Source organism: Delphinapterus leucas, chromosome 4, assembly GCF_059928025.1.
Source record: "Delphinapterus leucas isolate spDelLeu-1000000601 "Yukka" chromosome 4, BTC_Dleu_Yukka2, whole genome shotgun sequence".
Classification (NCBI taxonomy): Eukaryota; Metazoa; Chordata; class Mammalia; order Artiodactyla; family Monodontidae; genus Delphinapterus; species Delphinapterus leucas.
Genome location: NC_143132.1, coordinates 71,427,951 through 71,451,276, shown reverse-complemented (window position 1 = coordinate 71,451,276; position 23,326 = coordinate 71,427,951). Strand labels below are relative to the sequence as shown.

The 23,326-nt window shown below is 37.1% G+C and overlaps 2 protein-coding genes across 18 annotated transcripts in view; both read left to right on the top strand.

The window, feature by feature from the left end:
- Nucleotides 1-4,857, top strand: part of FYTTD1 (forty-two-three domain containing 1) — a 32,498-nt gene extending 27,641 nt beyond the window's left edge. For all 3 annotated transcript variants that reach the window (XM_022568121.3, XM_022568112.3, XM_089910625.1), the window contains 2 exons: nt 1,012-1,138; nt 2,788-4,857. In XM_022568121.3, coding sequence (XP_022423829.2) covers nt 1,012-1,138; nt 2,788-2,886 — 226 coding nt within the window. In that variant the 3' untranslated portion in view covers nt 2,887-4,857. The remainder of the gene's footprint in view (nt 1-1,011; nt 1,139-2,787) is intronic.
- Nucleotides 4,858-9,311: 4,454 nt separating this feature from the next.
- LRCH3 (leucine rich repeats and calponin homology domain containing 3) overlaps nt 9,312-23,326 on the top strand; it is a 116,199-nt gene continuing 102,184 nt past the window's right edge. For 4 of the 15 annotated variants that reach the window (XM_022567995.2, XM_030760962.2, XM_022568029.3 and 1 more), the window contains exon 1: nt 10,175-10,476. In XM_022567995.2, the coding sequence (XP_022423703.2) occupies nt 10,215-10,476 (262 nt within the window). In that variant the 5' untranslated portion in view covers nt 10,175-10,214. Of the gene's footprint in view, nt 10,477-23,326 lie in introns of all 15 variants that reach the window. The other 11 variants (XM_022567937.2, XM_089910619.1, XM_030760963.2 and 8 more) reach the window with 8 other exon arrangements.

Below are 23,326 nucleotides of genomic sequence, written 5' to 3'. Positions count from 1 at the left end.
CCACATGCCACAACTAGAAAGCTCGCCCACTCTGGAGCCCACGCACCGCAACTAGAGAGAGAAGCCCGCACACTGCAACAAAAGATCCCATGTGCTGCAGTGAAGATCCCACATGTTGCAACTAAGACCCGATGCAGCCAAAAATAAAGTAAATTAAAAAAAAAAAAAAAACTAAAAATAGAACTACCATATCCAGCAGTTCCACTCCTGGGTAGATAGCTGGAAAAAACGAAAACACTAAATCAAAAAGATACGTGCATCCCAATGTTCATAACAGCACTATTTACAGTAGTCAAGACATGAATGGATAAAGAAGATGTGGTGTGTGTGTGTGTATATATATATATATATGTGTATGTATACATATATATGTATGGTGTGTATATATATATATGTATATATCTACATACATGTATGTATGTATGTATATATGTATACAATGGAATATTAGCCATAAAAAAGAATGAAATGCTGTTATTTGCAGCAACCTGGATGGACCTAGAGAATGTTATGCTTAGTGAAATAAGTCAGAGAAAGACAAATACTATATGATATCATTTATATGTGGAATCTATTATAAAAAAATAATACAAATGAATGTATATACAATGCAGAAACAGACTCAAAAGGGGAGAGAGAAGGGAGAAGGAAAAAATTAGGTGTTTGGGATTAATGTACAAATTACTATATATAAAACAGATAAGCAATGAGGATTTACTATGTAGCACAGGGAATTATACCCATTATCTTGTAACAACCTATAATGGAATATAATCTGCAAATACTGAATCACTATGCTCTATACCTGAAACTAACACAATATTGTAAATAACTATACTTTAAAAAATAAAAAGAACCAGGTTTTTGGTTTTTTTTTTCTTTTGAGAATGTAAATGAGATAGCCTTCATACATTTGAACATGGGTACAAGTCAAGATGTCTTATGTACCAAATGATTTATTTTTCTTCTTTTGATTGTTAAACTGGTCTCTTTTTAATTTTTTTCTGGTAGAACTCAGAAACCACGATTAACTCGTACTGCTGTGCCCTCATTCTTGACAAAACGGGAGCAATCTGATGTAAAGAAAGTTCCTAAAGGTGTCCCCCTTCAATTTGACATAAATAGTGTTGGAAAACAGGTAAATTTTTTTTCCCTGTATTTCTCTGGGCTGTTCACTGAAAACATTTTAATTAACAAAACAAATGTTGTATAATGAATTAAATAGGATATCCTAATGCTCCTCAACCCCAGGAAACCACTGGTCTATCTGTTTTCTGTCTCTAGATTTGCCTATTTCAGACATTTCATGTGAATGGGATCATATAATATGTGAACTTTTGTGATGGGCTTTTTTCAGTTAGCATAGTGTTTTCATGGTTTATCCATAATGAATATCAGTTGTGTTTTTTTTTTTATTGCTGAATAACATTCCACCATATGGATATACTGTGTTTTATTTATTTATCAGTTGACGGACATTTGGATTGTTTCCATTCTTTGTCTATTGTGAATAATGCTCCTCTGAACATTCATGTACATATGCTCACACAAAAACCTGTACATTCACATACATTTGTGTGTTTGTATATGAGTATATGTTTTTATTTCTCCTTGGTAAATACCTAAGAGTGGATTGCTAGTTCATATTGTAATTCTGTGTTTAACCTTTGAGGAAGTACCAGATTGTTTTCTGGAGAAGTAGCTGCAGAACCATTCCTACCAGCATGTAAGAGGGTTCTGAATATTTCCATGTCCTTGCCAACATTTGTTATTATCTGTCATTTGATTTTAGACATTCAGATGCAGGTGAAGTGGTATATCTCACCATGGTTTTGACAGTTTTTGTATTAACCTTGTATCTTGTAATCTTGCTAAAATTCACTTACTACTTTTAGTAATTTTATAGATTACTTAGGATTTTAGAGTTTCTTTCCAGTCTTTAAACCTTTTCTTTTTCTTCTTTATTATAATGGCTGAGACCTTCAGTTCTGTGTTGAGAGCATGTTTGCTTGCCTTGTTCCCAGGCTTGAGGAGAAAGCATTAAGTTTTTCACCATTAAGCATGATGTTAGCAGTAGGTTGTTTTTATCAGATTGAGGAAGTTCCCTTCTATTTGTAATTTGCTGAGAATTTTTATTTGTTGCATTTTGTCATTGACATAAGAATCTTTGGAACTGAAGATAAGAATTTCTGTATGGAAGGAAATTCGACCAAATTTATTTTGCTGATTTTTATTTTATTTTGTCACTTGTTACTTTCCTTTCAGAAATGAAGTATAATTGTGGTGCTTTTTCTGCTATTAATCAAAACCAGATTTTGATTTGAATTTGATTTAAGTATTTGTAATGAACTCAGAAATTAAAGAAAATTTGTTTCAAAATATTCACAAATCTAAATAACTTTTATCAGAGGCATCACTAGAGTTGGTGGCAGTGTTTGCAGACCCTAAAAATAATTCAAATAGAGAAATCTTTGGGTATATACTTGTAAGCATTACAGTGTATGTGTTTTATATAGTACATAATATTATAATGGTTAGGAGATAGGGTTTCTGAGTCAGTTTCAGTTCTAAAGCTGCAAGTAGGCAACTTAACTAACTTCTCTAAACTTCACTAAATTCACCTATTTCATATGGTGTTTGTTAGAATTAAAGGAGTTCATACATATAAATATTCAGGAAATGTTAGCTGTTTTTACTATGAATCACCATTATGATCACATTATTGTTCCAAAGCAAATGTGGCTTACAGTCAAGTTGTTAATTTTTGTTTTGTTTCATTTTCTCTAGACAGGGATGACTTTAAATGAGCGATTTGGGATCCTGAAGGAACAAAGAGCCACTCTCACTTTCAACAAAGGAGGAAGCCGCTTTGTAACTGTGGGATAGGTCCCATGTCAAAGGGACTTTTGAGTGATGACTCTTTTAAAAATCGAATTCTTTGAAGAGTGCATCACAGAAATTCAAGAAACTTTATTTCAAAATATTCACAAGGCTAAATAACTCTTATTTTTTATTTTTGAAGTTGTTGTTTTTTTTTAACATGTATAAATAATGCCCTGAAAGAAAAACAGGGACTATACCTATATGTTCTTAAAGATTTCATGGTTGGCCCAGACAGAACAATTCTCTATTTGACTTCTTTGGTTTCTCATGCAGCAGAAAGAAGGCGGAAAGATAGAAATTGATTATTTTTATGATAGTGGTATTTAGGATCTCATCACCTTTGCCCATTGTTTTACACTTTGCCATGGTAAATCTTGGTCTTCAGGATTTGAAGTAGGTCCCTTTGTTGCTGTCACTTATTCTTTAATAGTGTTGATGTAATAAGTGCAATTGACTTTTCTTCATTAGGGATATAAAAAAATTATTAGAATTCCAGTTTGGGGGTTTAAGGTTTATGGGAATATCTGAACTTGGTTCATTTTTCAAATGTTAGGTTAATCCTCCAGAGTTTAAGGATTAAGTAAATTAAGGATTAAGTAAATCCTTAATGCTGAACTTTTAACAAGAAATGTGACTCTAGGCATAGGCTCAGTTTAAAATGTTAGTGTTTTTAGTGTTTGAAAGCTATAAGTGGGTGTTTACAAGGTTATCTGATAGCCTCCTCTGAGGAAAGTCTAGTGTAAAAATCTGATAATTTGTGTTTAGGAAATGAAGAAAGCATGAGAGGAAGTAGCAGGTGGAAGACAGGTAACTGAGGAGAAAAACTTTAAAACCTAGGTCACAGGTATACTGTTTGGATTTAGTGTAGTCTTGAGTCTAGTGTCCACAAAGAATTCTTCAAATGATATTTAGAATAATTATAATTTTAAAATGGATTGAGTCCCTTAGATATTTTGATAGTAAAATTAGCCATAAAGCCCTAGACTTCTTTTTAGAGAAATTAAACTTTAAGTTTGCTAAATTAAACAGTATACAGCTCTAAAAATAAAAATGTATATGTCACCAGGTAAAAAGTGCAAAATGATAAGAGTTACATTATAACCTTGTTTTGTACCTTTGCTTCTGATTTCTTGTATAAAGTTCAGGCATTTATGGTGAGAAGAGGGTTTTCCCCCCACACTCTGGAGGGTTAGGAGGAGTTAGTTCGTTGTGCCAAGCTAGTGCTAAACGTCCTTAGATGGTTGTAAATTATAAGTTAGGGTATAATGCCAAAACGCAGCAAAATAGACTACACGTTACAAGTTTGGTCATTTTGAAGCTTAACTTTCTGGTTTGCTATAATGTTGAAACCTCTAAGTAGGTGTTAGTTTCCAAACAGTGTATTATTAGTGTTGATTTTCCCTGTTAAAAAAACACGAAATATTAAGTTATGGCTCCTGCCTGCTTTGCGGTGTGTACTAGACTTCATCGTTGTCTCTCATGCTCCTTGGGTTACTTGGTTTATGCTAGCCACGGAAAGCTATCAATAACAGTTTCCTGCTTATACCAAAGAATTAAATCTGATCCTTAATATCTGGTATTTTGCTTGTAAGTCTACTGATAAGGGATTATTGGAAGCCAGTCATACAATTTGAAAGTAAACTGTAGTCTCTCCATAGGTTGAGGACTCAGTGCAAAACGTTTTTGCAAGTATGAATGCTTAGATTCGGTCTATGAACAATACATTTTAGACTGGTTGAGAATTACTGGTAACTTATTTTGAAGCAAAGGAAAAACAACTGAGCACAAGTTTGCTGTCTTTAGAACAGTTTGTGAAAATATGGTATAAAGATGTTTTCGTTTTCTTGTTATTTTAAATATTATTGTACAGAGCTATTATTAATGCCTTTTTTTAATCTTAAAAATTGCCCCAAATATTGATATTAAGTGTATCAAACAAAGTGTCTTTGGTATATTAAACTTTTGCTCTTCATGCATCTGTAATTCATTTTCTTTTTAAATACAGAATCTTGCCTTCGTTACAGCCAAATTAAAATTCTTTTTTTTTTTTTCAAATTAAAATTCTTGAGTGCTAACATGTTGTATATAAACAAAAGAATATGCTTTTTTGGAGGAAAATTTTCCCTCCTTGGAATGTGGTTATAATTATCCTTTTTCAGTTCTTAAAGCTTTTTTTTGTTTTTTTAATAGGATGCAACTTAAATTTCCCTTTGCATCAAGGTGTATCCAAAACATTGATGCAGTGCATCACAAAGTGAAAGTTTATATTTAATGAGGAGATGCTTTACACTGTACTTTTTGGCATTTTTTGGAAAAGTTGCATTTAGATTTATTCTGAAGCTGTTCATTTTTAACAAATAAAATATTACAGGTCTTACATGGTTTATTCTTAGCTGTAAAGATTGAGTTGTGGTTTTTAGATTGTTCTGTGTTACAAAGAAGTTTGTAATGACTATAATTTTTAGGGTTTGAAAAGCTACCTACCAATTAAATTGGTAAATCAATCTAGACTCATATTGACCTCCCACTAACTACCTTTTGACTATTTCATTCATAGCTCCAACAGGAAGTAGCCAGGAGGAGTTAGAATAGAGAATTGAATTTACTTAGAATGCAGTATATTAGACTGAATGAGCCTTTAGAGATCATCCAGCTTAACCCCTCTTTTTACATCTTGGTTCAGTGAGACCCAACTTTTCAAGACTTGTGTGTGGTAGAGTCACTTTTTAAGCTCAGCTCTTTTAATTATCAGTTCATAATAAACTTCCTGTGAATTGAATACCCACAGAAAGTAGTGGAATTGTGTGTGGCTTGTCAGATACCTAAGAAATGGTAGTAGCCATGCTTTAGCCTTTGTAGCACTGTAAGTAAATACACTCTGCCAGTGATGATTATGAGATTTCATCACTTTGGTATTCCAATTAGGTAGACCTATTAGAAAAGGCCAGTGCTCCTAATCAAACATTATGTATTTTTTTCTAATAGGCATAAACTTCGCCACAATTTTAATTATAAGCAAATCATAAAATACTTCTGGGCTTCCCTGGTGGCGCAGCGGTTGAGAGTCCGCCTGCTGATGCAGGGGACACAGGTTCGTGCCCCGGTCCGGGAAGATCCCACATGCCGTGGAGCGGCTAGGCCCGTGAGCCATGGCCACTGAGCCTGCGTGTCCGGAGCCTGTGCTCCGCAACGGGAGAGGCCACAACAGTGAGAGGCCCGCGTACCGAAAAAAAAAAAACACTTCTAAGTTCGAAGAAACTTAGACTTTATTGCCCAGTGGTTATTTTTTGTTATAATAGATACGTATATCATATTTTGCTGTCATAGCTTTGTAATTCACACAGCATACACAGTGTCAGGGTAACTTTTGTTCTGATTTATATTACTCTAAGGAGATAAGAGGAGAGGAAATAGCTGACTTTGCACTACAGAGAATGAATACCATACATTCTGAATGCAGGCAGTATTAGGGCAGAAAATGATTCCTTTATTTGTGATCAGTCTACCTTCAAAGTTTCATCAGAATTACATGATTACTTGTTTTTTGCCGCTGTAAAAAAAATGAAGCATGTGATTTAAGCTTTCCTTAAAATCAGGTTCTTTTTGCATAATCAGTTTGGAGTTAGCCCCTTTTTAGAAATGATAACAAAAAACCTGAAGCATTTACAACAAGAATTTTGGACTATTGCAGACCATTAATAGGGATTTAAAGATTTGTTTATAAATTGTTGGCTTCGAATGTTTCTTTTTTTCCCTGCCATTACAGTTTACTTTCTATCTGAAATCTATTCAGCTAAAAGCTTGATAAAACAAGGAAATGTGATACCATTCTGGAACTGAAATTCCTTTTTCTCAATGTATTTGGATGAGGTTTACTATTGTTTAAAGATGAATAGGAAAACTGTTTCCCTAGTGTGTATGTGTTTAATTTCTACTTCCACTTCTGTTTTCCTCTAAGAAGAAAATCACATTGTCTTAATTTTCTTGTATAAAGTTTTAAAAAGTCAACTATTAGTGATTCTTATTAAAGGAGTCAGAAAGGGTAAGACCAAACATTTATTGAATATATTCAACAAACCAGTTTCTGTGCTTTATATTTGAAGAGAGTGGGATTGGCCAAGATTTTAATCCTACTGCTTTGAGTTTATAAAGTGAGACCTTAAAGGAGTAGCCATAATATATTTCTAGTGAGTGAAGGTAGGGAAAGGACTTTATTTCTGCATGATGGGAGATGCAGAGCTGGAGAGAGTTACTGAGATTGGAGTGAAACTCTTGTCCCTAGTGTTCAATGAGTAAACTTTCAGCCTGTAAAATACACAAGAAGAAGCAGGGAAGTTCTCTATATTATTCCTAACATTCAGTAACCCCCATTGCCTATTTTTTCATCTCCTGCTTCCAGACCACAGAGCAGTAGTGGAATAAGTTATAAATCCTTGTATCCCTTTTGCTCACAGCCTTTTTTTTTTTTTTTTGCGGTACGCGGGCCTCTCACTGTTGTGGCCTCTCCCGTTGCAGAGCACAGGCTCCGGACGCGCAGGCTCAGCGGCCATGGCTCACGGGTCCAGCCGCTCTGCGGCATGTGGGATCTTCCCGGACCGGGGCACGAACCCGTGTCCCCTGCATTGGCAGGCGGACTCTCAACCACTGCGCCACCAGGGAAACCCCCTCACAGCCCTTTTGCAGCTGTTTCTCATCACTTTTTTTATTCATCACTAGACTCTGGTGAATGCCCTACAATGACTCCATTTCCTTTACCTCATTCTCACAAGATGATCTTGTCCCTTGCTTTATGTAGAATATTGAGGGAGTAGGATGAGAATTCCCTCATATTCTACCTTTACTTTGTAGATGAAGCTACAAATCCTTAGAAGGCTCAAAATTAACTTCTTGATCTATCTTTTCTTCCAGCCTTTATGTAGGACTATTTCTCATATATTAATAATAGTATATATATAGCATCTTCATTTTTCTTGTATCCACAGGCCTCTGCTTTGGCCTTCAAATATCTACACACTTAATGTCTACAGATATTTTGGCCTTAATGAGACCCTGTTCTCAAAAATTGTAATTCTTTTTTCTCCTAACCTCCTCTGCTGTATTAGCACATAAACTCCTATTGATACACTCAGCCTAGGATATGGAAGATAATTATATACAGTTAAACATATTAAGGACCTTAAAATCTAATTGGCTAGACAAAGTGACAAAACTGTAAACTTGGTCAGAAGTTCAGAGACCAGGATTAGCATGGTATGTTGTAATTATAATGAGATGTGCAGGTAGATAGGAAGAATGAGGCCATATTGTACAGAATTTGAAGAATTTGGTGTAAATGTGGAAGGTAATAGGTAATCAAATATAGATGACATCTGTGCATTTTAAATATCTGGCAACTTTCTATAGCATTGTAACATTAATATGGAATATATGGTTATGCTTTTAATTATTGTGGTTGAAATAGCTCTAAAAAATATAAAATGAGGACCTGCTCTTTAAATAGCTTAAAGTCTTTCTAAGAGTAAAAGAACAATTTTAGGAGTCCAGAATAACAGAAACCAACTCATGCATTGGATAAATGTTACTTGCCAGGGATGACCATGTTCATAAGAGACATTGAATGAGGAACTTGTTGATGAGGAAACTAGAGCAGAGTATCAAGAATGCACAGAACAGGGCTCCCCTGGTGGCGCCGTGGTTAAGAATCTGCCCGCCAATGCAGGGGACACGGGTTCGAGCCCTGATCCGGAAGATCTTACATGCCGCGGAGCAACTAAGCCTGTGCGCCACAACTACTGAGCCCTGTGCTCTAGAGCACGTGAGCCACAACTGCTGAGCCCGCATGCCACAACTACTGAAGCCCATGCGCCTAGAGCCTGTGCTCCACAACAAGAGAAGCCACCGCAATGAGAAGCCCGCATGTGGCAACAAAGAGTAGCCCCTGCTCGCCACAACTAGAGAAAGCCCACGCACAGCAACAAAGACCCAACGCAGCCAAAAATTAATTAAAAAAAAAATTTCACAGAACAACTCTCCGAGCAACCAATACTAATCAGCTTTGGCACCGAGATTAAACATTTTTACAATCTTTTCCATGTAGGAGTTGGGTAAGGTTTCATTGAAGAGCTCGACCTTGAATGATGGACAGGATCTCTCTAACCTTATTTTCTTTTGCTCTCTGACATGAACTTTTTGGCCTGTGGCAATGTTCTCCACAAGAACCATTATAAATCATACCTGGATGTGTTCATGCTGATATTCCTTTAAATGGATTTCATAATTACATAATAATCTAGGAAAAACTGACATTCTATTTCCCACAGAAAATACTAGTTGATTGTAGGGGAAATTTACATCATTTAGCAGGAATGGCTTAAATGTGTGAAAGAAACAAGACTATGCTGAAGACTGGTTGCAGTATATGTGAGGTCTAATTGGTTTAAAATGAAGTGGTGGGAATTCCCTGGTGGTCCAGTGGTTAGGACTCCACTGTTTCACTGCAGAGGGTGCGGGTTCGATCCCTGATCGAGGAGCTAAAATCCTGCAGGCCACGTGGCATGGGCAAAAAATTTTTTAATCAAATGGAGTGGTATTTTCTACTTTTTCAGTAACTGAATGATTTAAAAAAAAAAAACTTCAGTTCTATATTTCCCACATGTAGATTATGGTCAGATCATTTTCTCTTCCTTAATTTTGGTTCCAAACTAAAATTTTAGACTTCAATGCCGTTCATCCAGCTTTGTTCAACAAAATTTTGCTTAAAGAACAGGTACTATTTAGGGTGTTTGTTTTATTTTCCTTAAGAAGCTATTTTGTACAAGGAAGAAGCTTTATACAACCCTTTCAATGAGAATTATGAAGTTTGGGAGCCAGGTTAACACTTCTTTTTCCCTCAGGCAATAATAGTTAATAAATCCACAAGTCTCCATTAGGATCATTTGGCTTATAGAATGACAGAAGTCGAACGTTTCTCCTCTCACTGCCAAAGTTTCTGGCAGCAACGGTGTTAAGCCTTAATATTTAATCCTCCAGTGTTGAGGAAGGAAGGTAGAGAAATTCTGGTGAGAAACGTTGTCTGGAAGATTTTTTGTGGAGGCATGTTAGAAAGGCTGCTGGGAGCCTAGAGTAGGGAGCTGCTCCAGATTTGCGAGTTCCGTTTTAATTTCCCTTGGAAACCTCACGTGGGCGGAGGCCAGCGCCTGGATGTGCGGGGCGGCACTGAAGCCCTGCCCATCAAGGGACCCGTCCGGGGTCTGTAAGCCCCTTTCCCCGCCCACCCATCATCTGGCCGCGCATGCGCTGAGCCGGCGGGCCGGAGAGTTGTCGGCTGGGAAATGGCGGCCGCGGGCTTGGTCTCTGTGGCTACTGCTGCAGAGTACTCTGGCCCAGTAGCGTCGGGAGGTAACCTCTCCGTTGTTAACTGCGGCCCGAACTCCGGGGCAGGCCCAGGTCCTGGCCCGGGCTCATGGAGCCGCTCCCTCGACCGAGCGCTGGAGGAGGCGGCGGTAACCGGGGTGCTGAGCCTGAGCGGCCGGAAACTGAGGGAGTTTCCCCGGGGAGCGGCCAACCACGACCTGACGGACACCACCCGGGCGGGTGAGTGGGGTGGGGGGTATCCCTGCCAACAGGAGGCCCGGGGCGCGGTCGGAGGCCGCCGCAGTCGACGCGGACGGAGAATCGCGGGTCGTTACGTTAACTGGTCCCATTACTCCTGGTCTGGACCCGGGTACCGGGGAGAAGCCGACTGCCCCAACCCACCCAGCCCTGGGGCCTGCGGGCCAGACCCCGAGCCTGGGGCGAGGCGGACAGCAGCATCTCTTGAGAAAGAGGGCCATAGGGGACTGATGGGGAGTGTTTTACTGTCTTAGAAAATTAACTTGTGCCGCTGCTGAGGTAGACCCTTGCTCCGCCCCGGTTTTTGCAGGCCCTTTCGTATTGGGGATGCCAAATTGACTTTACTAAGATTTAGGTTTGTAACACGCTCTTAATCGGAGTCGCATTGGTCGCTGCATTGTCAGGAAAGCATGACTCCCGCATAGGCGTTTTTTTTCAAGAGTTGTTGTTTTTAGTGTGAACCCGAACGCTTTAACTTTTCTTTCTCCCCTTCATCTAGGTGACTTACCAAATGTACTTGCAAAAATAACGAGAGCCCACCTTCAGACTCTCACTCCTTTCCTCTTTCCTCAGGCCCCCTTAAAAAAAGTTGAAGGAAGAAAACTGTTTAGAAAAGATGCATAGGTTGCCCACCGTATCTGTATTTAATGCTTTTTAAAAACAAACATCAGTTTGCCTTATACATATTTTTTTAACACAGAAAAGAAAATAAATTAGGTAGTATTTGGTTTTCTTAGTTGTAGAGAACAATGTCTGGTTACTGAGGTGTTCAACATAATATGTTTCTCTTGTGTTTAAAATATAGCTTTCTCAGGGAGTAGATTAAAAACAGTCAATCCCCTTATATATAGTGTGGTATGATGTAATTATTTTCATATACCTTTCCTAAGCTGTTAACTTCTCCTATGTTTGTGCACTTATTAAAGATTGCTAAGTATTACATATGATTCACTTATTTTAGAAAGATAAGCAAAACTGTTACACTACTTCAAGAAACTATTCTTTCCAAAGAAACTTTTGCTCTAGTGTAAAATGGAAGGAATCAAATACCTATTTGTTTAATCTCTTTTTGGAAACAGTTGTACTGAATATAGTTTGTATTTTTTAGTGAACGACATTAAGATTAAATTTTCTTGCTGATGTAAATATGAGCAGCCACTTGGCTTTTGCATGTATTCTGAGAGACAACATCTAAAATTGTCATTCATACCCCAGATTTCGCGATTCTGTTCAGGAGATGGCTATATGGCATATGACTGTTCAGGAGATGGATAGCATAGTGATTTCATATGGGCATGAGTCATTTCAGTATTAGTACATTAAGCGTGGAGTTAAAGAATACGTTGATCACAGGAGTTTATCTGGCTCACTATCTTACCTGCTTTTAAATAGTTCTAGGACCAGTGTGTTTCGCCTTTAAGAAATATTTTTTTAACTAACAAAACCCAAAGGCATTTATGAAGAATAATAAGTAATCTCAATGAATTTTTTCCTTACTATGCCCTGAATTTTTAATTTGTTATTATCCACACTTATTTTTATTACTTTAATAGTTTCTTTATAAACCAAATTTTTTGTTGGCTGACATTTTATCTGGCCAGAAAAAGTGTAGAGGGGAAGAAAAAGATTACAAGGTACTTTATAACCTATTAGACTAGATTCATTTCTAGCATGTTAGAAATATCACTTATTAAGTGTAAGAAATTTTTGGCAGACCTTGGTAAGTACAAAAATACTGAAATATTCTCTGAATTATTTTAAAGAGGTGATTTGATGTGGATAACATCATTGATTGAGTTTTCACTGTTTACTATTCATTGGTAGGTGTTTAAAATACATTGCCTTGTTAAATGCTTAACAACCAATGGATTAAATATTATTATCCCTCATTTACACATGAGGAATCACTCAGAATTTACAGATGAGTCACTCAGAGAGAATCATATAAATAATATTAGTGGTAGAATTTCAGCTCGGTTCCATCTTACTCTTTTCTCTCCACTATGCCACACAGCCTTTTTACGTACAGATAGATATTACCATTCCTGTTTTTACAGATAGTGAAACCAAGGTTGGGAGAGAAAGATAATTTGCTCAAAGACCTGTAGCTAAAGGCCAAGGAAGGTGTTGTTAGCCGGGATTTGAGCCTAACTGAAATCCTGTTTGAGGTAACTCCAAAACCACAGACTACCTGTTACACAGGGTGCTTTGAATTCAGACCCAACTTTTGTTAGCTAAAATGTTTTGTTTGGGCCCTATAGAAAATTTAAAGCCAAAAAAATTATTTGAATGTTATATTAAACTTGCCACACAGTCTGTTCTTTCCTAATGTATAGAATGTATCTGGTAGAGCTGCTGTCCTTACATTTTAAGAAACAGCACATATTATCCATACCATTTATAACTTGACATGATTAGAATTCATCATGCAGCATTTTTTTGAGGTTTTCCCCTTCTGTTTGTTTTAAAAGGTAGATCTTTAGAAAAAGGGAAATATTTATTTGGGAGTGAGTTACTTGATCCAGTGAACAAGGAAAATCTTAAAAGAAATCATGAAAGACTTTTGGGGGCAGAAAGGTTGTAGCTTCGATTTGGGGAGGCAGAAATGAGAAGGAAGGCCATTCCAGGCAGTGGAATGGGTCCCACCCCGACACAAGGGTGTGCACATAATTCAGGGTTAGCTAGTCAATGTAGTCCATCCCTTTGGCAACAGTGATGGTTCAGAGATAGGCACATTTTCCTGTCAGCACATGAGAGAGTTAATTTTTTATTGGAACTATTGAGAAAGAGGCATGCTTTGAACTCTGGGGTTGCTGAGAGAATAGAATGTGAACCTGGAGCTTGCCAATAAATTGAAAGCAGAGCCAAAAGATGGAAAGAGTGAGGCCAAGTTCTGATGGTAACCTTTGAACTTTTGGATCAATAGCCAGGCCTTAAGTTAGCGGTATCCTTGGACTTTCAAATTATGCAAGCTAATAAATTTCTTTTATTGCTTATTCTGAGTAGACTTTTTGAAACAGAATAGGAGTCCTGACTAATACAGTGAGACTGCTCTTGATGAAGTTGTGGGGAGGTCAGCTTGATCAGAATAAATGGTTGGATTAAAGAATATGAGAGCTATCTTTTGCATTTGAGGCAGCTAGATTGATGATAGGTTTGGAGAGAGGGAGAGTAGTCAACAGTCATTCATTCAACAAACATTTATTGACTAAGGGATTTTCAGGTGTAGATATACAAAGAGGACCAAGACACTCCCTGTCCTCAAAGAACTTGAGGGATCTAATGAAATAGAATAAATAGATGTAAAGATTATTTGAATTGTCTAATAATAGCAAAACTTTATGTGTAAGGCATTATGCTAGGTAATACAGTGGAAACAAAAACAAGAAGAGACTCTAACCTGTAAGCATTAAAAATCTAGTAATTTGTTTGGCCGGCTGCAATAACAATCCAGGAATGAAAAACAGAGATCACATTGGAAAATAAAAGTGTACAAATGCTGACTGAATTTATTTTTTTTTAAAGAGACAGAATGCATCAAGTTGACTGAGCTATTAAACCTGTAGGACTAGGAAGGTGGTAATGCTACTGATAATAATAGTGAACATTTATTGAGCTGTTAGCATATTCCAGGTATTGTACTAAGCTGTATGTATAAAATGCACATACAACAACCATGAGTTGTAAGTACTAGTTTTAACCCCATTTTACATATGAAAAAATGGAGACTTGAGATTAATCTGATCAAGGTTACACAGCTAATAAATGACAGAACTGGGATTCAAATTCAGATACATCTGATCCTGAAACTTCTGTTTTTGATAACTAAGCCACTGACAAAGAAGTTTGCTACACAGTTTCTTTAGTTTGCCTGATACCTTTAAGTGTCTGGTAGCGCATCTAGTTAATCTTTAGCAGCAAATAGAAATGTAAATCTGGAACTTTTAAGAGTGAAGTTAGAACTATAGCATAAATTTGAGACAGTCATAATGAAGAATTTATCTGATTCTTGGAGAAAGAGGGTCACTGACAACCATGGGGTACACCAGCATTTAAAAAGGCAAGAAGAGGAATCAGCCTGAGAAAAAACCATAAACAAAGTTTTGTAACCAGGCCTGTACTAGAATTAGGAGAATCCTAAAGCCAAAGGAACCGTAGTAACCATCTTAAGTTATTTTACAGATGAGAAGCAGTCTCAAAGATTAAGACTTTGTTTAAGATTATATGTAGTGAAGTGGTGCTGTTTTACAGAAGGCAAATAGGGTCATAGTCGAAGGTGTAAGAAATCTTTTCTGAATGGAAGATCGAAAACAAGGAACCAAGGATTCAGCTTTGGGAAAAAGCCTGTGGTTGATGGCAGACGGGGAAGACTAAGATTACACAAAAAAAGGAAACAAATTGAGATGTAGTGGGTGAGCCAGGGTAACACAGTCTTATTGAAGCCGTGAGCGTTAAGGCTTTAAAGAATTGTGGGGGGTGGGGGTGGGGGCGGAAAAAAAGAACTGGGTACTTATTTCCCATGTAAAGAAGAATGAGGAGTGCCTGAAGCCATTTAATTTTTCAAAAAAGCAATCTGTAAACCACAAAATTATGGTTTTGTTAGTCTTGGAAATATGCATTGGAATGCCAGGTCTTAAGTGGAAATCATATTTTTCTTGGATCCTTATTTATGTATATTTTGTATCAACCACAGTATATGTACTGTGAATTTTTCTACAACAGTGCTGTCCAGTATGGTAGCTACTAGCCGTAAGTGGTTATTAAAATTAAAATAAGTTAAAATTTTAAAATTTTGTTCCTGGGCTTCCCTGGTGGCGCAGTGGTTAAGAATCTGGCTGCCAATGCAGGAGACACGGGATCAGGCCCTGGTCCAGGAAGATCCCACGTGCCGCAGGGCAACTAGGCCCGTGAGCCACAACTACTGAGCCTGCGTGCTACAACCACTGAAGCCCACGCACCTAGAGCCCACGCTCTGCAATGAGAAGCCACCGCAATGAGAAGCCCGCGCACCGCAACGAAGAATAGCCCCCGCTCACCGCAACTAGAGAAAGCCTGTGCGCAGCAACGAAGACCCAACGTAGCCAAAAATAAATAAATAAATAAATAAAATTTTTAAAAATTAAAAAAAAATTTGGTTCCTTAGTTGTACTAGCCACATTTCAGGTGCTTAGTAGCCACATGTGTCATATTGGACAGCACATTAGACAGACCTATTGTCTGTCTGTTATGTTGGACAGCACAAATAATAGAATTTTTTCATCACAGAAAGTTATATTGGACAGTGATGTTGGGGCATACTGCCCTGAATAGAATTGAAATTTTCTTCTGCATTATTTATTTTATAAGTCATACTTCTTTGGGCAGTGTCTTTCTATATCCGTGAATACAATAAGCCACCATGGTCACTAGAAATGAAAACACCTAAATATGTTTGAGAAGGCCAGAGGCAAAGGGAGGAGGTAGCAGCAAATGGGGGCTCAATCATAATTACAAGATCTTTGCTAGCATCTCAGGGCTGGGAGGGGATATATAATTTTTTCTTTTAGAAATATCTTGTTAAAGGCTGCTGTTAAAGCATGTCATCTTTGTTAATAGGGGCATTAACTATATATCTGACACATTTATCATCCACTGAGTATTATGTGTTCAAATCAGGAAGCTTCTAAGAGCCTTAGCAATAAGAAAAGAGTAGAAAACGCCAAAGATAATTTTATTTGATTAATCAGACTTTCAATTTAGTATACTTAAAAATCATTCCTTCCGATATTAAGAGTTGTACATGCTCATTGTAGTACAAAAAGTTATAAAGAAGACACTAAAGATCATTTGTAATTCCACTTACCAGAGACAACTGGTAATGAAGCCTGGTTTGAAGTTTTCAAACTTTTTCTTCATGAAATATACATTCTCGGGGCTTCCCTGGTGGCGCAGTGGTTGAGAGCCCACCTGCCAATGCAGGGGACACGGGTTCGTGCCCCGGTCTGGGAAGATCTCACATGCCGTGGAGCGGCTGGGCCCATGAGCCATGGCCGCTGAGCCTGCGCGTCCGGAGCCTGTGCTCCGCAACGGGAGAGGCCACAACAGTGAGAGGCCCGCGTACAGCCACAAAAAAAAAAAAAAAAAATATATATATATATATATATATACACACACATTCTCACTTTTTAAAAACTAAAACTGGGATCATACAAAGGCTGTTTTATCATCTAATATTTTTTCACTACATGAGATACAATATCAGAAAATATAGATCTGTAGCATAATTTTTAATAGTAGTCCACTATAGATATACTGTCTTTTAATTGACCCTCGTGACACACTTCGGGATTGTTTCAACTCTCACCATTACAAATGATATTGCTGAGAGTAACTTAGTGCGTATGTCTTTGCAGACTTGTTTAATTATTTCCTTAGGATAAATTCCTAGAAATATAACTGGTTAAAAGATAGGCACAGTTTTAGGGTTTTTTTTAATACAGATTGTAAAATTGTGCTTCCAAAAGGGTTGTTCAGCTTAGATTTATACCAGTAGCACATGAGTTGTCTTTACTTTGCACCCACTGATTTTATTCTTTTTGATCTGTGTCCGTCTGATAGATGAGAGATAATATCTCCTTGTTCTGTATTCAGTGCATCTTGAGGAGTGTAATTTTTACTACAATAAGAAAGTAGTATATAAATACAAGGGGAAAATATTTATTCTATTTTCTTCTATGTCCTTTTGTCATAGAACCAGCTGATGACAAACTATCAGAAGCTCTTTGTGCAAGTATATAAACTCCTGTATATTTAATTTGAATTCCTTTGTAATTGTAAGAGTAACACATATTTATTATAGAAAATTTAGAAAAACAAAATACACAAGGTAGAGAAAGGAAAAAAGGAATAATACTACTGCATAGATAAATCACTGTGAACATTTTGACATATTCTTCCAAGTTTTTTTTTTAATGCATGTATGTATATATTGAAAAACATGGTATCAGCTTTTTGTGGTTTGCTTATTTCCACTTCATAGTATATTAGAAATATTATGTCATATCTATTAACATTTTCTTATCATAGAATTGTAATGGTTCCAGAGTATTTAATTGTATCTTTGTACTTAACCAGATCCCTTTTATTGGGCATTTAGACTATTTCTAATTTTTTATTGTTATAAATAATACTATGAACACTTTATATATATAACTCTTTGCTTACATCTCTCATTATTATCTCTTATTGGATAAATTCCTAGAAGTGAAATTGTTCTAACAAATTATATGCAACTTTTAAAATGTTAAGTAAACATAATTTACAAACAAAATTACAAAAGCAGTTACTCATAGAAACAGTGTTGCATATTGTATGTAATTCAACTAGGTTTATAGGCCACCCACAAAAAAAGTAATTTTTTTCTAAACACGAAAGTCAGCTTAACTCATATTTCATACCTCTTTATACCTAAAAACCGTGATCTCCCGCATGTCTCTCTCTCTCTCTCTCTATGAAGAGTGTGTGTTAATGACACAAATTTTTATTGAAGTACCTCTAATCTCAGAGAAGATCTGGGGTATAGAACTTGAAGTTGCCTTAACAGGGAACTTGAAATTTGAAGGCTTGGAATTTTATTAAGAATTCTACCCTATATTATATGTTCATGCTTGTTTTAATACAAATCTGTGGCTTCAAATTACCCACCATTAAGGAAGACCAAACCAAATAAGTTTCTATAATGTTATTCTGTTGCTTTCTGTAATCCACCTCTCCCCCCACCACCCCCAGTATGCTAGTTCCACAAGTATAGATATAATATTGTATATACTACTACTCTTTATAACAAGGTTTCTGTGGAAATACGCATATTGAATTGCAATGTGGGATGCTAAGAACACATCTCAGGAAACAACATTTATAACTCCCCTCTTATAGCTTTACCTCCTGTTTGGAATGAGAAATCCTAAAGCTCTAATATAGTCTCATCCACATGCTTCTTCCTTTCTCTTCTGCTTGAGGAACCGCACAATTTTTATATTGTACTGACACAATGGAAAAGACTTAAAAAGATTACTTGTATCCTTCCCCACCCCCACTCCCCTCCCCTCCTGCAACAGACACATGTTTTATAAAGAGAAGCAGAGACCATGGGGAAGATCATGGCTGTTGGGTATAAAGCCATCTGAAATAAGATTTAAATTTATCTTTGGGGAAAAATCTGACCTCAACTGTACTGGCATTGTTTTCTAAATGGGAGGGTAAATAGTAGGATGGTGCCTTTAGGAGAGGTGAGAAGATGTGTTATAGATCATCACAAAATCAATGTTGAGACTAGAAGAATGGCAGCAGTGTTGGGGGCCAAGGATTTGTTTCCTAGGGTTCATTTCCTTTTACCGTGGCTGTATTTGGGGCTAGATGGTTAATATTATCGCATATTATAACGTGAAATAGGACTTTTGAGTAGTAACATACGTGTTCATTATTTTTTCAGTTCATTTATGAAGCAGTTATTCCACTGAAGCTCGGAAGAAAATATATGGTTAATATGGTAATTCACAAAAGGAACATTATGTTGAGTTCCTAAAGTAGCCAGTGATATCAAATGCAATGCTACTAATTTTAGAATCATAAAACCAGTCCTAAAAATTTAAGGCATTTCCTTACTTTTAACTTTCTCCCTTGCTCCTGTAAATTTGTAGATTTTTATTATTTGAAGGAAATGTTAAACCAAGGATTTTAACTGGTTAAACATATTTCTTACAAAAACTAGGTAATTGAGTTTTTTCATTAAAAACGCGTTTTTAAAAATGACCTACAATCATAGAGAGTGAAAATATAAGCCACAGAGTAAGAGATTTCTAATAAATACAAAAAACAAATGCTATCCAGAATATGTATAGAATTTCTACAAACAAGAAGATAACACAATAGAAAACTGAGAAAACACTTCAACTGGTACTTCACTAAAGAGGAATTACAAATGACCGATAAATATGTGAAAACCTGCTCAATCTCATTAGTAATCAAGGGAATGGAAAATAAAACCAAACTGAGGTACTTCTCACAGATTGACAGTCCCAAGTACTAGAAAGAAAGTAGAGTTGTCCCTCAGTATCCTCAGGGGAATGGTTCCAGGACCCTCCACAGATACCAAAATCTACGGATGCTCAAGTCTCCTATATAAAGAGGGCATAGTATTTGTATATAACCTATGCACATTCTCCCATATACTTTAATTCATCTCTAGGTTACTTGTAAGATTTAATACAATGTAAATGCTGTGTAAATAGTCGCTGGTGCATAGCAGATTCAAGTTTTGCTTTTTGGAACTTTCTGGAATTTTTCCCCCAAATATTTTCAATCCGAGGTTGGTTGAATCTGCAGATGCAGAACCCACAGTTACTGAGGGCCGACTATAGAGAACTGGGGGCACTCATACAGTGCCAGTGGGAGTTGAAACATACTTAGTAAAGTTGAAAATACACATACTTTGTAAGCCAGAAATTCCAGGCTCTGAGGTACATACCCCAGAGAAACTTGTAGAAGTACACCAGGACATATGTATAAGAATGTTCATAACATTGTTCGTATTTGACAAAATAGAAACAACCCAAATGATCATCAATAGAATGGGTAAATCAGTTATGGTATATTTATGTGATTTCACAGCAGTGAAAATGAATAAGCTACAACTGCATGTAATTACATAGATGAACCTTGGAAACATGTTGAGCAAGTGAAGTATATGACACTATATATGCAGCACAAATATATTTAAATAAAGTTCAAAAACAAGCATAATCATTCGTAAGTGCTAAAACTAAAAGCGCAAGGAAACGATTACCATAAAAGTTCGGATAATGGTTACTTGTAGGTGAAAGGGAAAACGTTAGAGGAAAGAAGGCAGTGGGTTAAAGGTGCGTGTATTTCTGAAGTACTGAAAATACTCTTTTTTTTTCCTTTATAACATTATTTTTTCTATGCCATTTACTTGTTGCTTTTTTTTATTATAAATTTATTTATTTTTGGCTGCATTGGGTTTTTGTTGCTGCATGAGGGCTTTTCTCTAGTTGCAGCTAACGGGGGCTACTCTTCGTTGTGGTGCACGGCCTTCTCATTTGCGATGGCTTCTGTTGTTGCGGAACACAGGTTCTAGGTACGTGGGCTTCAGTAGTTGTGGCACGTGGGCTTCAGTAGTTGTGGCTCATGGGCTCAGTAGTTGTGGCTCGTGGGCTCCCTAGAGCACAGGCTCAGTAGTTGTGGCGCACGGGGTTAGTTGCTCTGCGGCATGTGGGATCTTCCGCGACCAGGGCTTGAACCTGTGTCCCCTGCATTGGCAGGCAGATTCTTAACCACTTTGCCACCAGGGAAGCCCGAAAATACTCTCTTCTTTAACCTACATTCATCACCTATATGGTTGTTCACTGTATACTTATTTTAAAAATTGTATATTTATGGTTTATTTACTTTTTTCATGTACTTCTTTATTTAGGCTTACTTATTCATTCTTAACTCGTGTATTACTCATAGCACCTCTTCTTTTTTACCTTCTCTTTTTCCATCTCCTCTCTTTACCATCCCCCTTCCCCAGTCAGGCACTTTTCTTGCTTCACAAAGAACAATATTTTTTACTGTCACAATGAACAATATTGTCTTTTTTCATACTAGATTGGGAGCTTCTTAAAGAAGGTATATTAGTTTTCTCTTGCTGAATAAAAAAGTCATTATAGACTTAGCAGCTTAAAACAACATTCATTTATTACCTTACATCTCTTTAGGTCAGAAGACTGGACTTAGCTGAGTTATCTACTCATGGTCTTACAAGACCAAAATCAATGTGTGGGCCAGGCTGAACTCTTATCTGGAGTCTTAGGGGAAGAATTTCCCGGTTCATTCAGATATTGGCAGAATTCAGTTCCTTGCAGTTATAAAATTGAGGCCCCCATTTCCTTGCTGGTTGTTGTTTTGGGGCTGCTCTGAGGTTCTGGAAGCTATCCACATTCCTACAACATGGCCGCCTCCACCTTCAAGCCAACAGTGGTGTGTCCTGCTTGGAATCTCTGACTTCTGCTATCAGCCAGAGGACTTATTTGATGAGATTGGGTCTAGCCAGATTATCTCTCTTTTGTTTAATTAAGAGTCAGTTGATTAGTAATTACTTAATTATATCTGCAAAATCCCTTCTGCCACATAAGGAATGTAATCATTGTATATTTCATATTCACAGTCCCAGGGATTAGGGTGGGAGATCTTGGGGGCCAATTTAGGATTCTTCCCACCATAGACGGTTCTGTCTCACTTTCTTTTTATTGTACATCACTTAGTACAATACCAAATATCCTTTGAGTGTTTATTGTTTGGATGCGTGGATGGGTGGATGGGAGGGTGAGCGAATGAGAGGGCAAAAACAGGAAATGAAGAGCCTATTCTCTTTCTTAGTTTAGGGAATAGTGACAACTGACTTCTGTGTGACTGGGTTTAATGAGGACCCTTGGCGCTTCAATGATATAGTAGGATTCAATCAAAACATTCTCAAGCATAATACCAGTGAATATACTTCCCTTTTATGTCAAAAGTCAGGTATTCAGGCCCTCTTTAATTGGTGTCATAGAGGATAAGAGTGATGATGTTATTGATACATGTGCTAAGAGTAAGTACCCCAAAATATAACCAGTAGCAATTGAGAATTTTTAGGTGTTTGAAAATTTTCAAAATAGGACCTTGATTTGCTAATAAAAGAAGTAAAACAAATTTTAAACTCCTTACAGTGAAGTAGGCTTTCCATGTATATTCAGTATTTATAACTTTGAAAATTACAAGTTTTTGTAAGGCTCAGATATCCAAAGAGACTCTTAGCCTGGTAAATATGTGATCCTTTTTCTAGATCAATAACATTGTGATTTCTGGTCATCTATTATCAAGTGACAGACCATACTCAAACTTTAGTGTGCATAAAATCCCCCATTGCAATTTTAAAAACATGTACATTCCTGAGTCCAGACCCTAGAGAGTCTGATTCAGGAGACCTGGGGTGGGGTCCATTAAGCTGCATTTTTAACAAGCAACCTGTTAGTTCTAGGTGCAGTTGGCCTAAGAGCTACCACTTAAGAAATTCTTCTATAGACTCTGCTACTTTACTCTAAAATTCATTTAGGAAAATAGTAATTTTTCACTTCCTAAAGATATCTTGATTAGGTAAGCCAAAGATTTTATTCAATTGAAAACAAATTTTTTTAAGTACAAAATACAGACTTTATTTTGCAAAACTGGGTACTTTGATGTAGAATAAACACTTGAAAGGTTGGTTTATTTGTTTTAAAGGTAGTGTCACTGAAGAACTGTGTTGTTACAAATAGATAACCAATTTACATGAAGAAATAGACTATGAAAATTGAGCATGTATGGTTAGTCAGGGTCTTAGTTACGAGCAGCAGAAACCAGCTGTGGTTATGAGTAGCCCACAAAATCTCTGGGAGGACTGGAGAACCAGGCTGGAAGGATAAGTAACCAGGAATAATGCCCAAAATCATGTGCCAGAACTTATCCTGTGAAGACACCACAAGCATTGCCACCTGGGGACAGATACCTCAACTTGCACCACTAGCACCAGTGAATGATAATGGATGACTCTATACCAGCACTGGAGCGTTTGCCACCACTACCTGTGAAAATTGGGATGTATTGTTTCCATTCTGCTTTCAGTTCAAGGTAAGGGGAGGATGTGTCTGCCTGGGGGAACCTAGATCATGTGCCTGTGCCCCTAGCTGCAAGAGAGTTTGGGAAAGCAAGCATACTGTGTGGCATTTTTCAGCTTCTTTTGAGGTAAGAACTCTTTCAGAAAAGGAATAGTGTT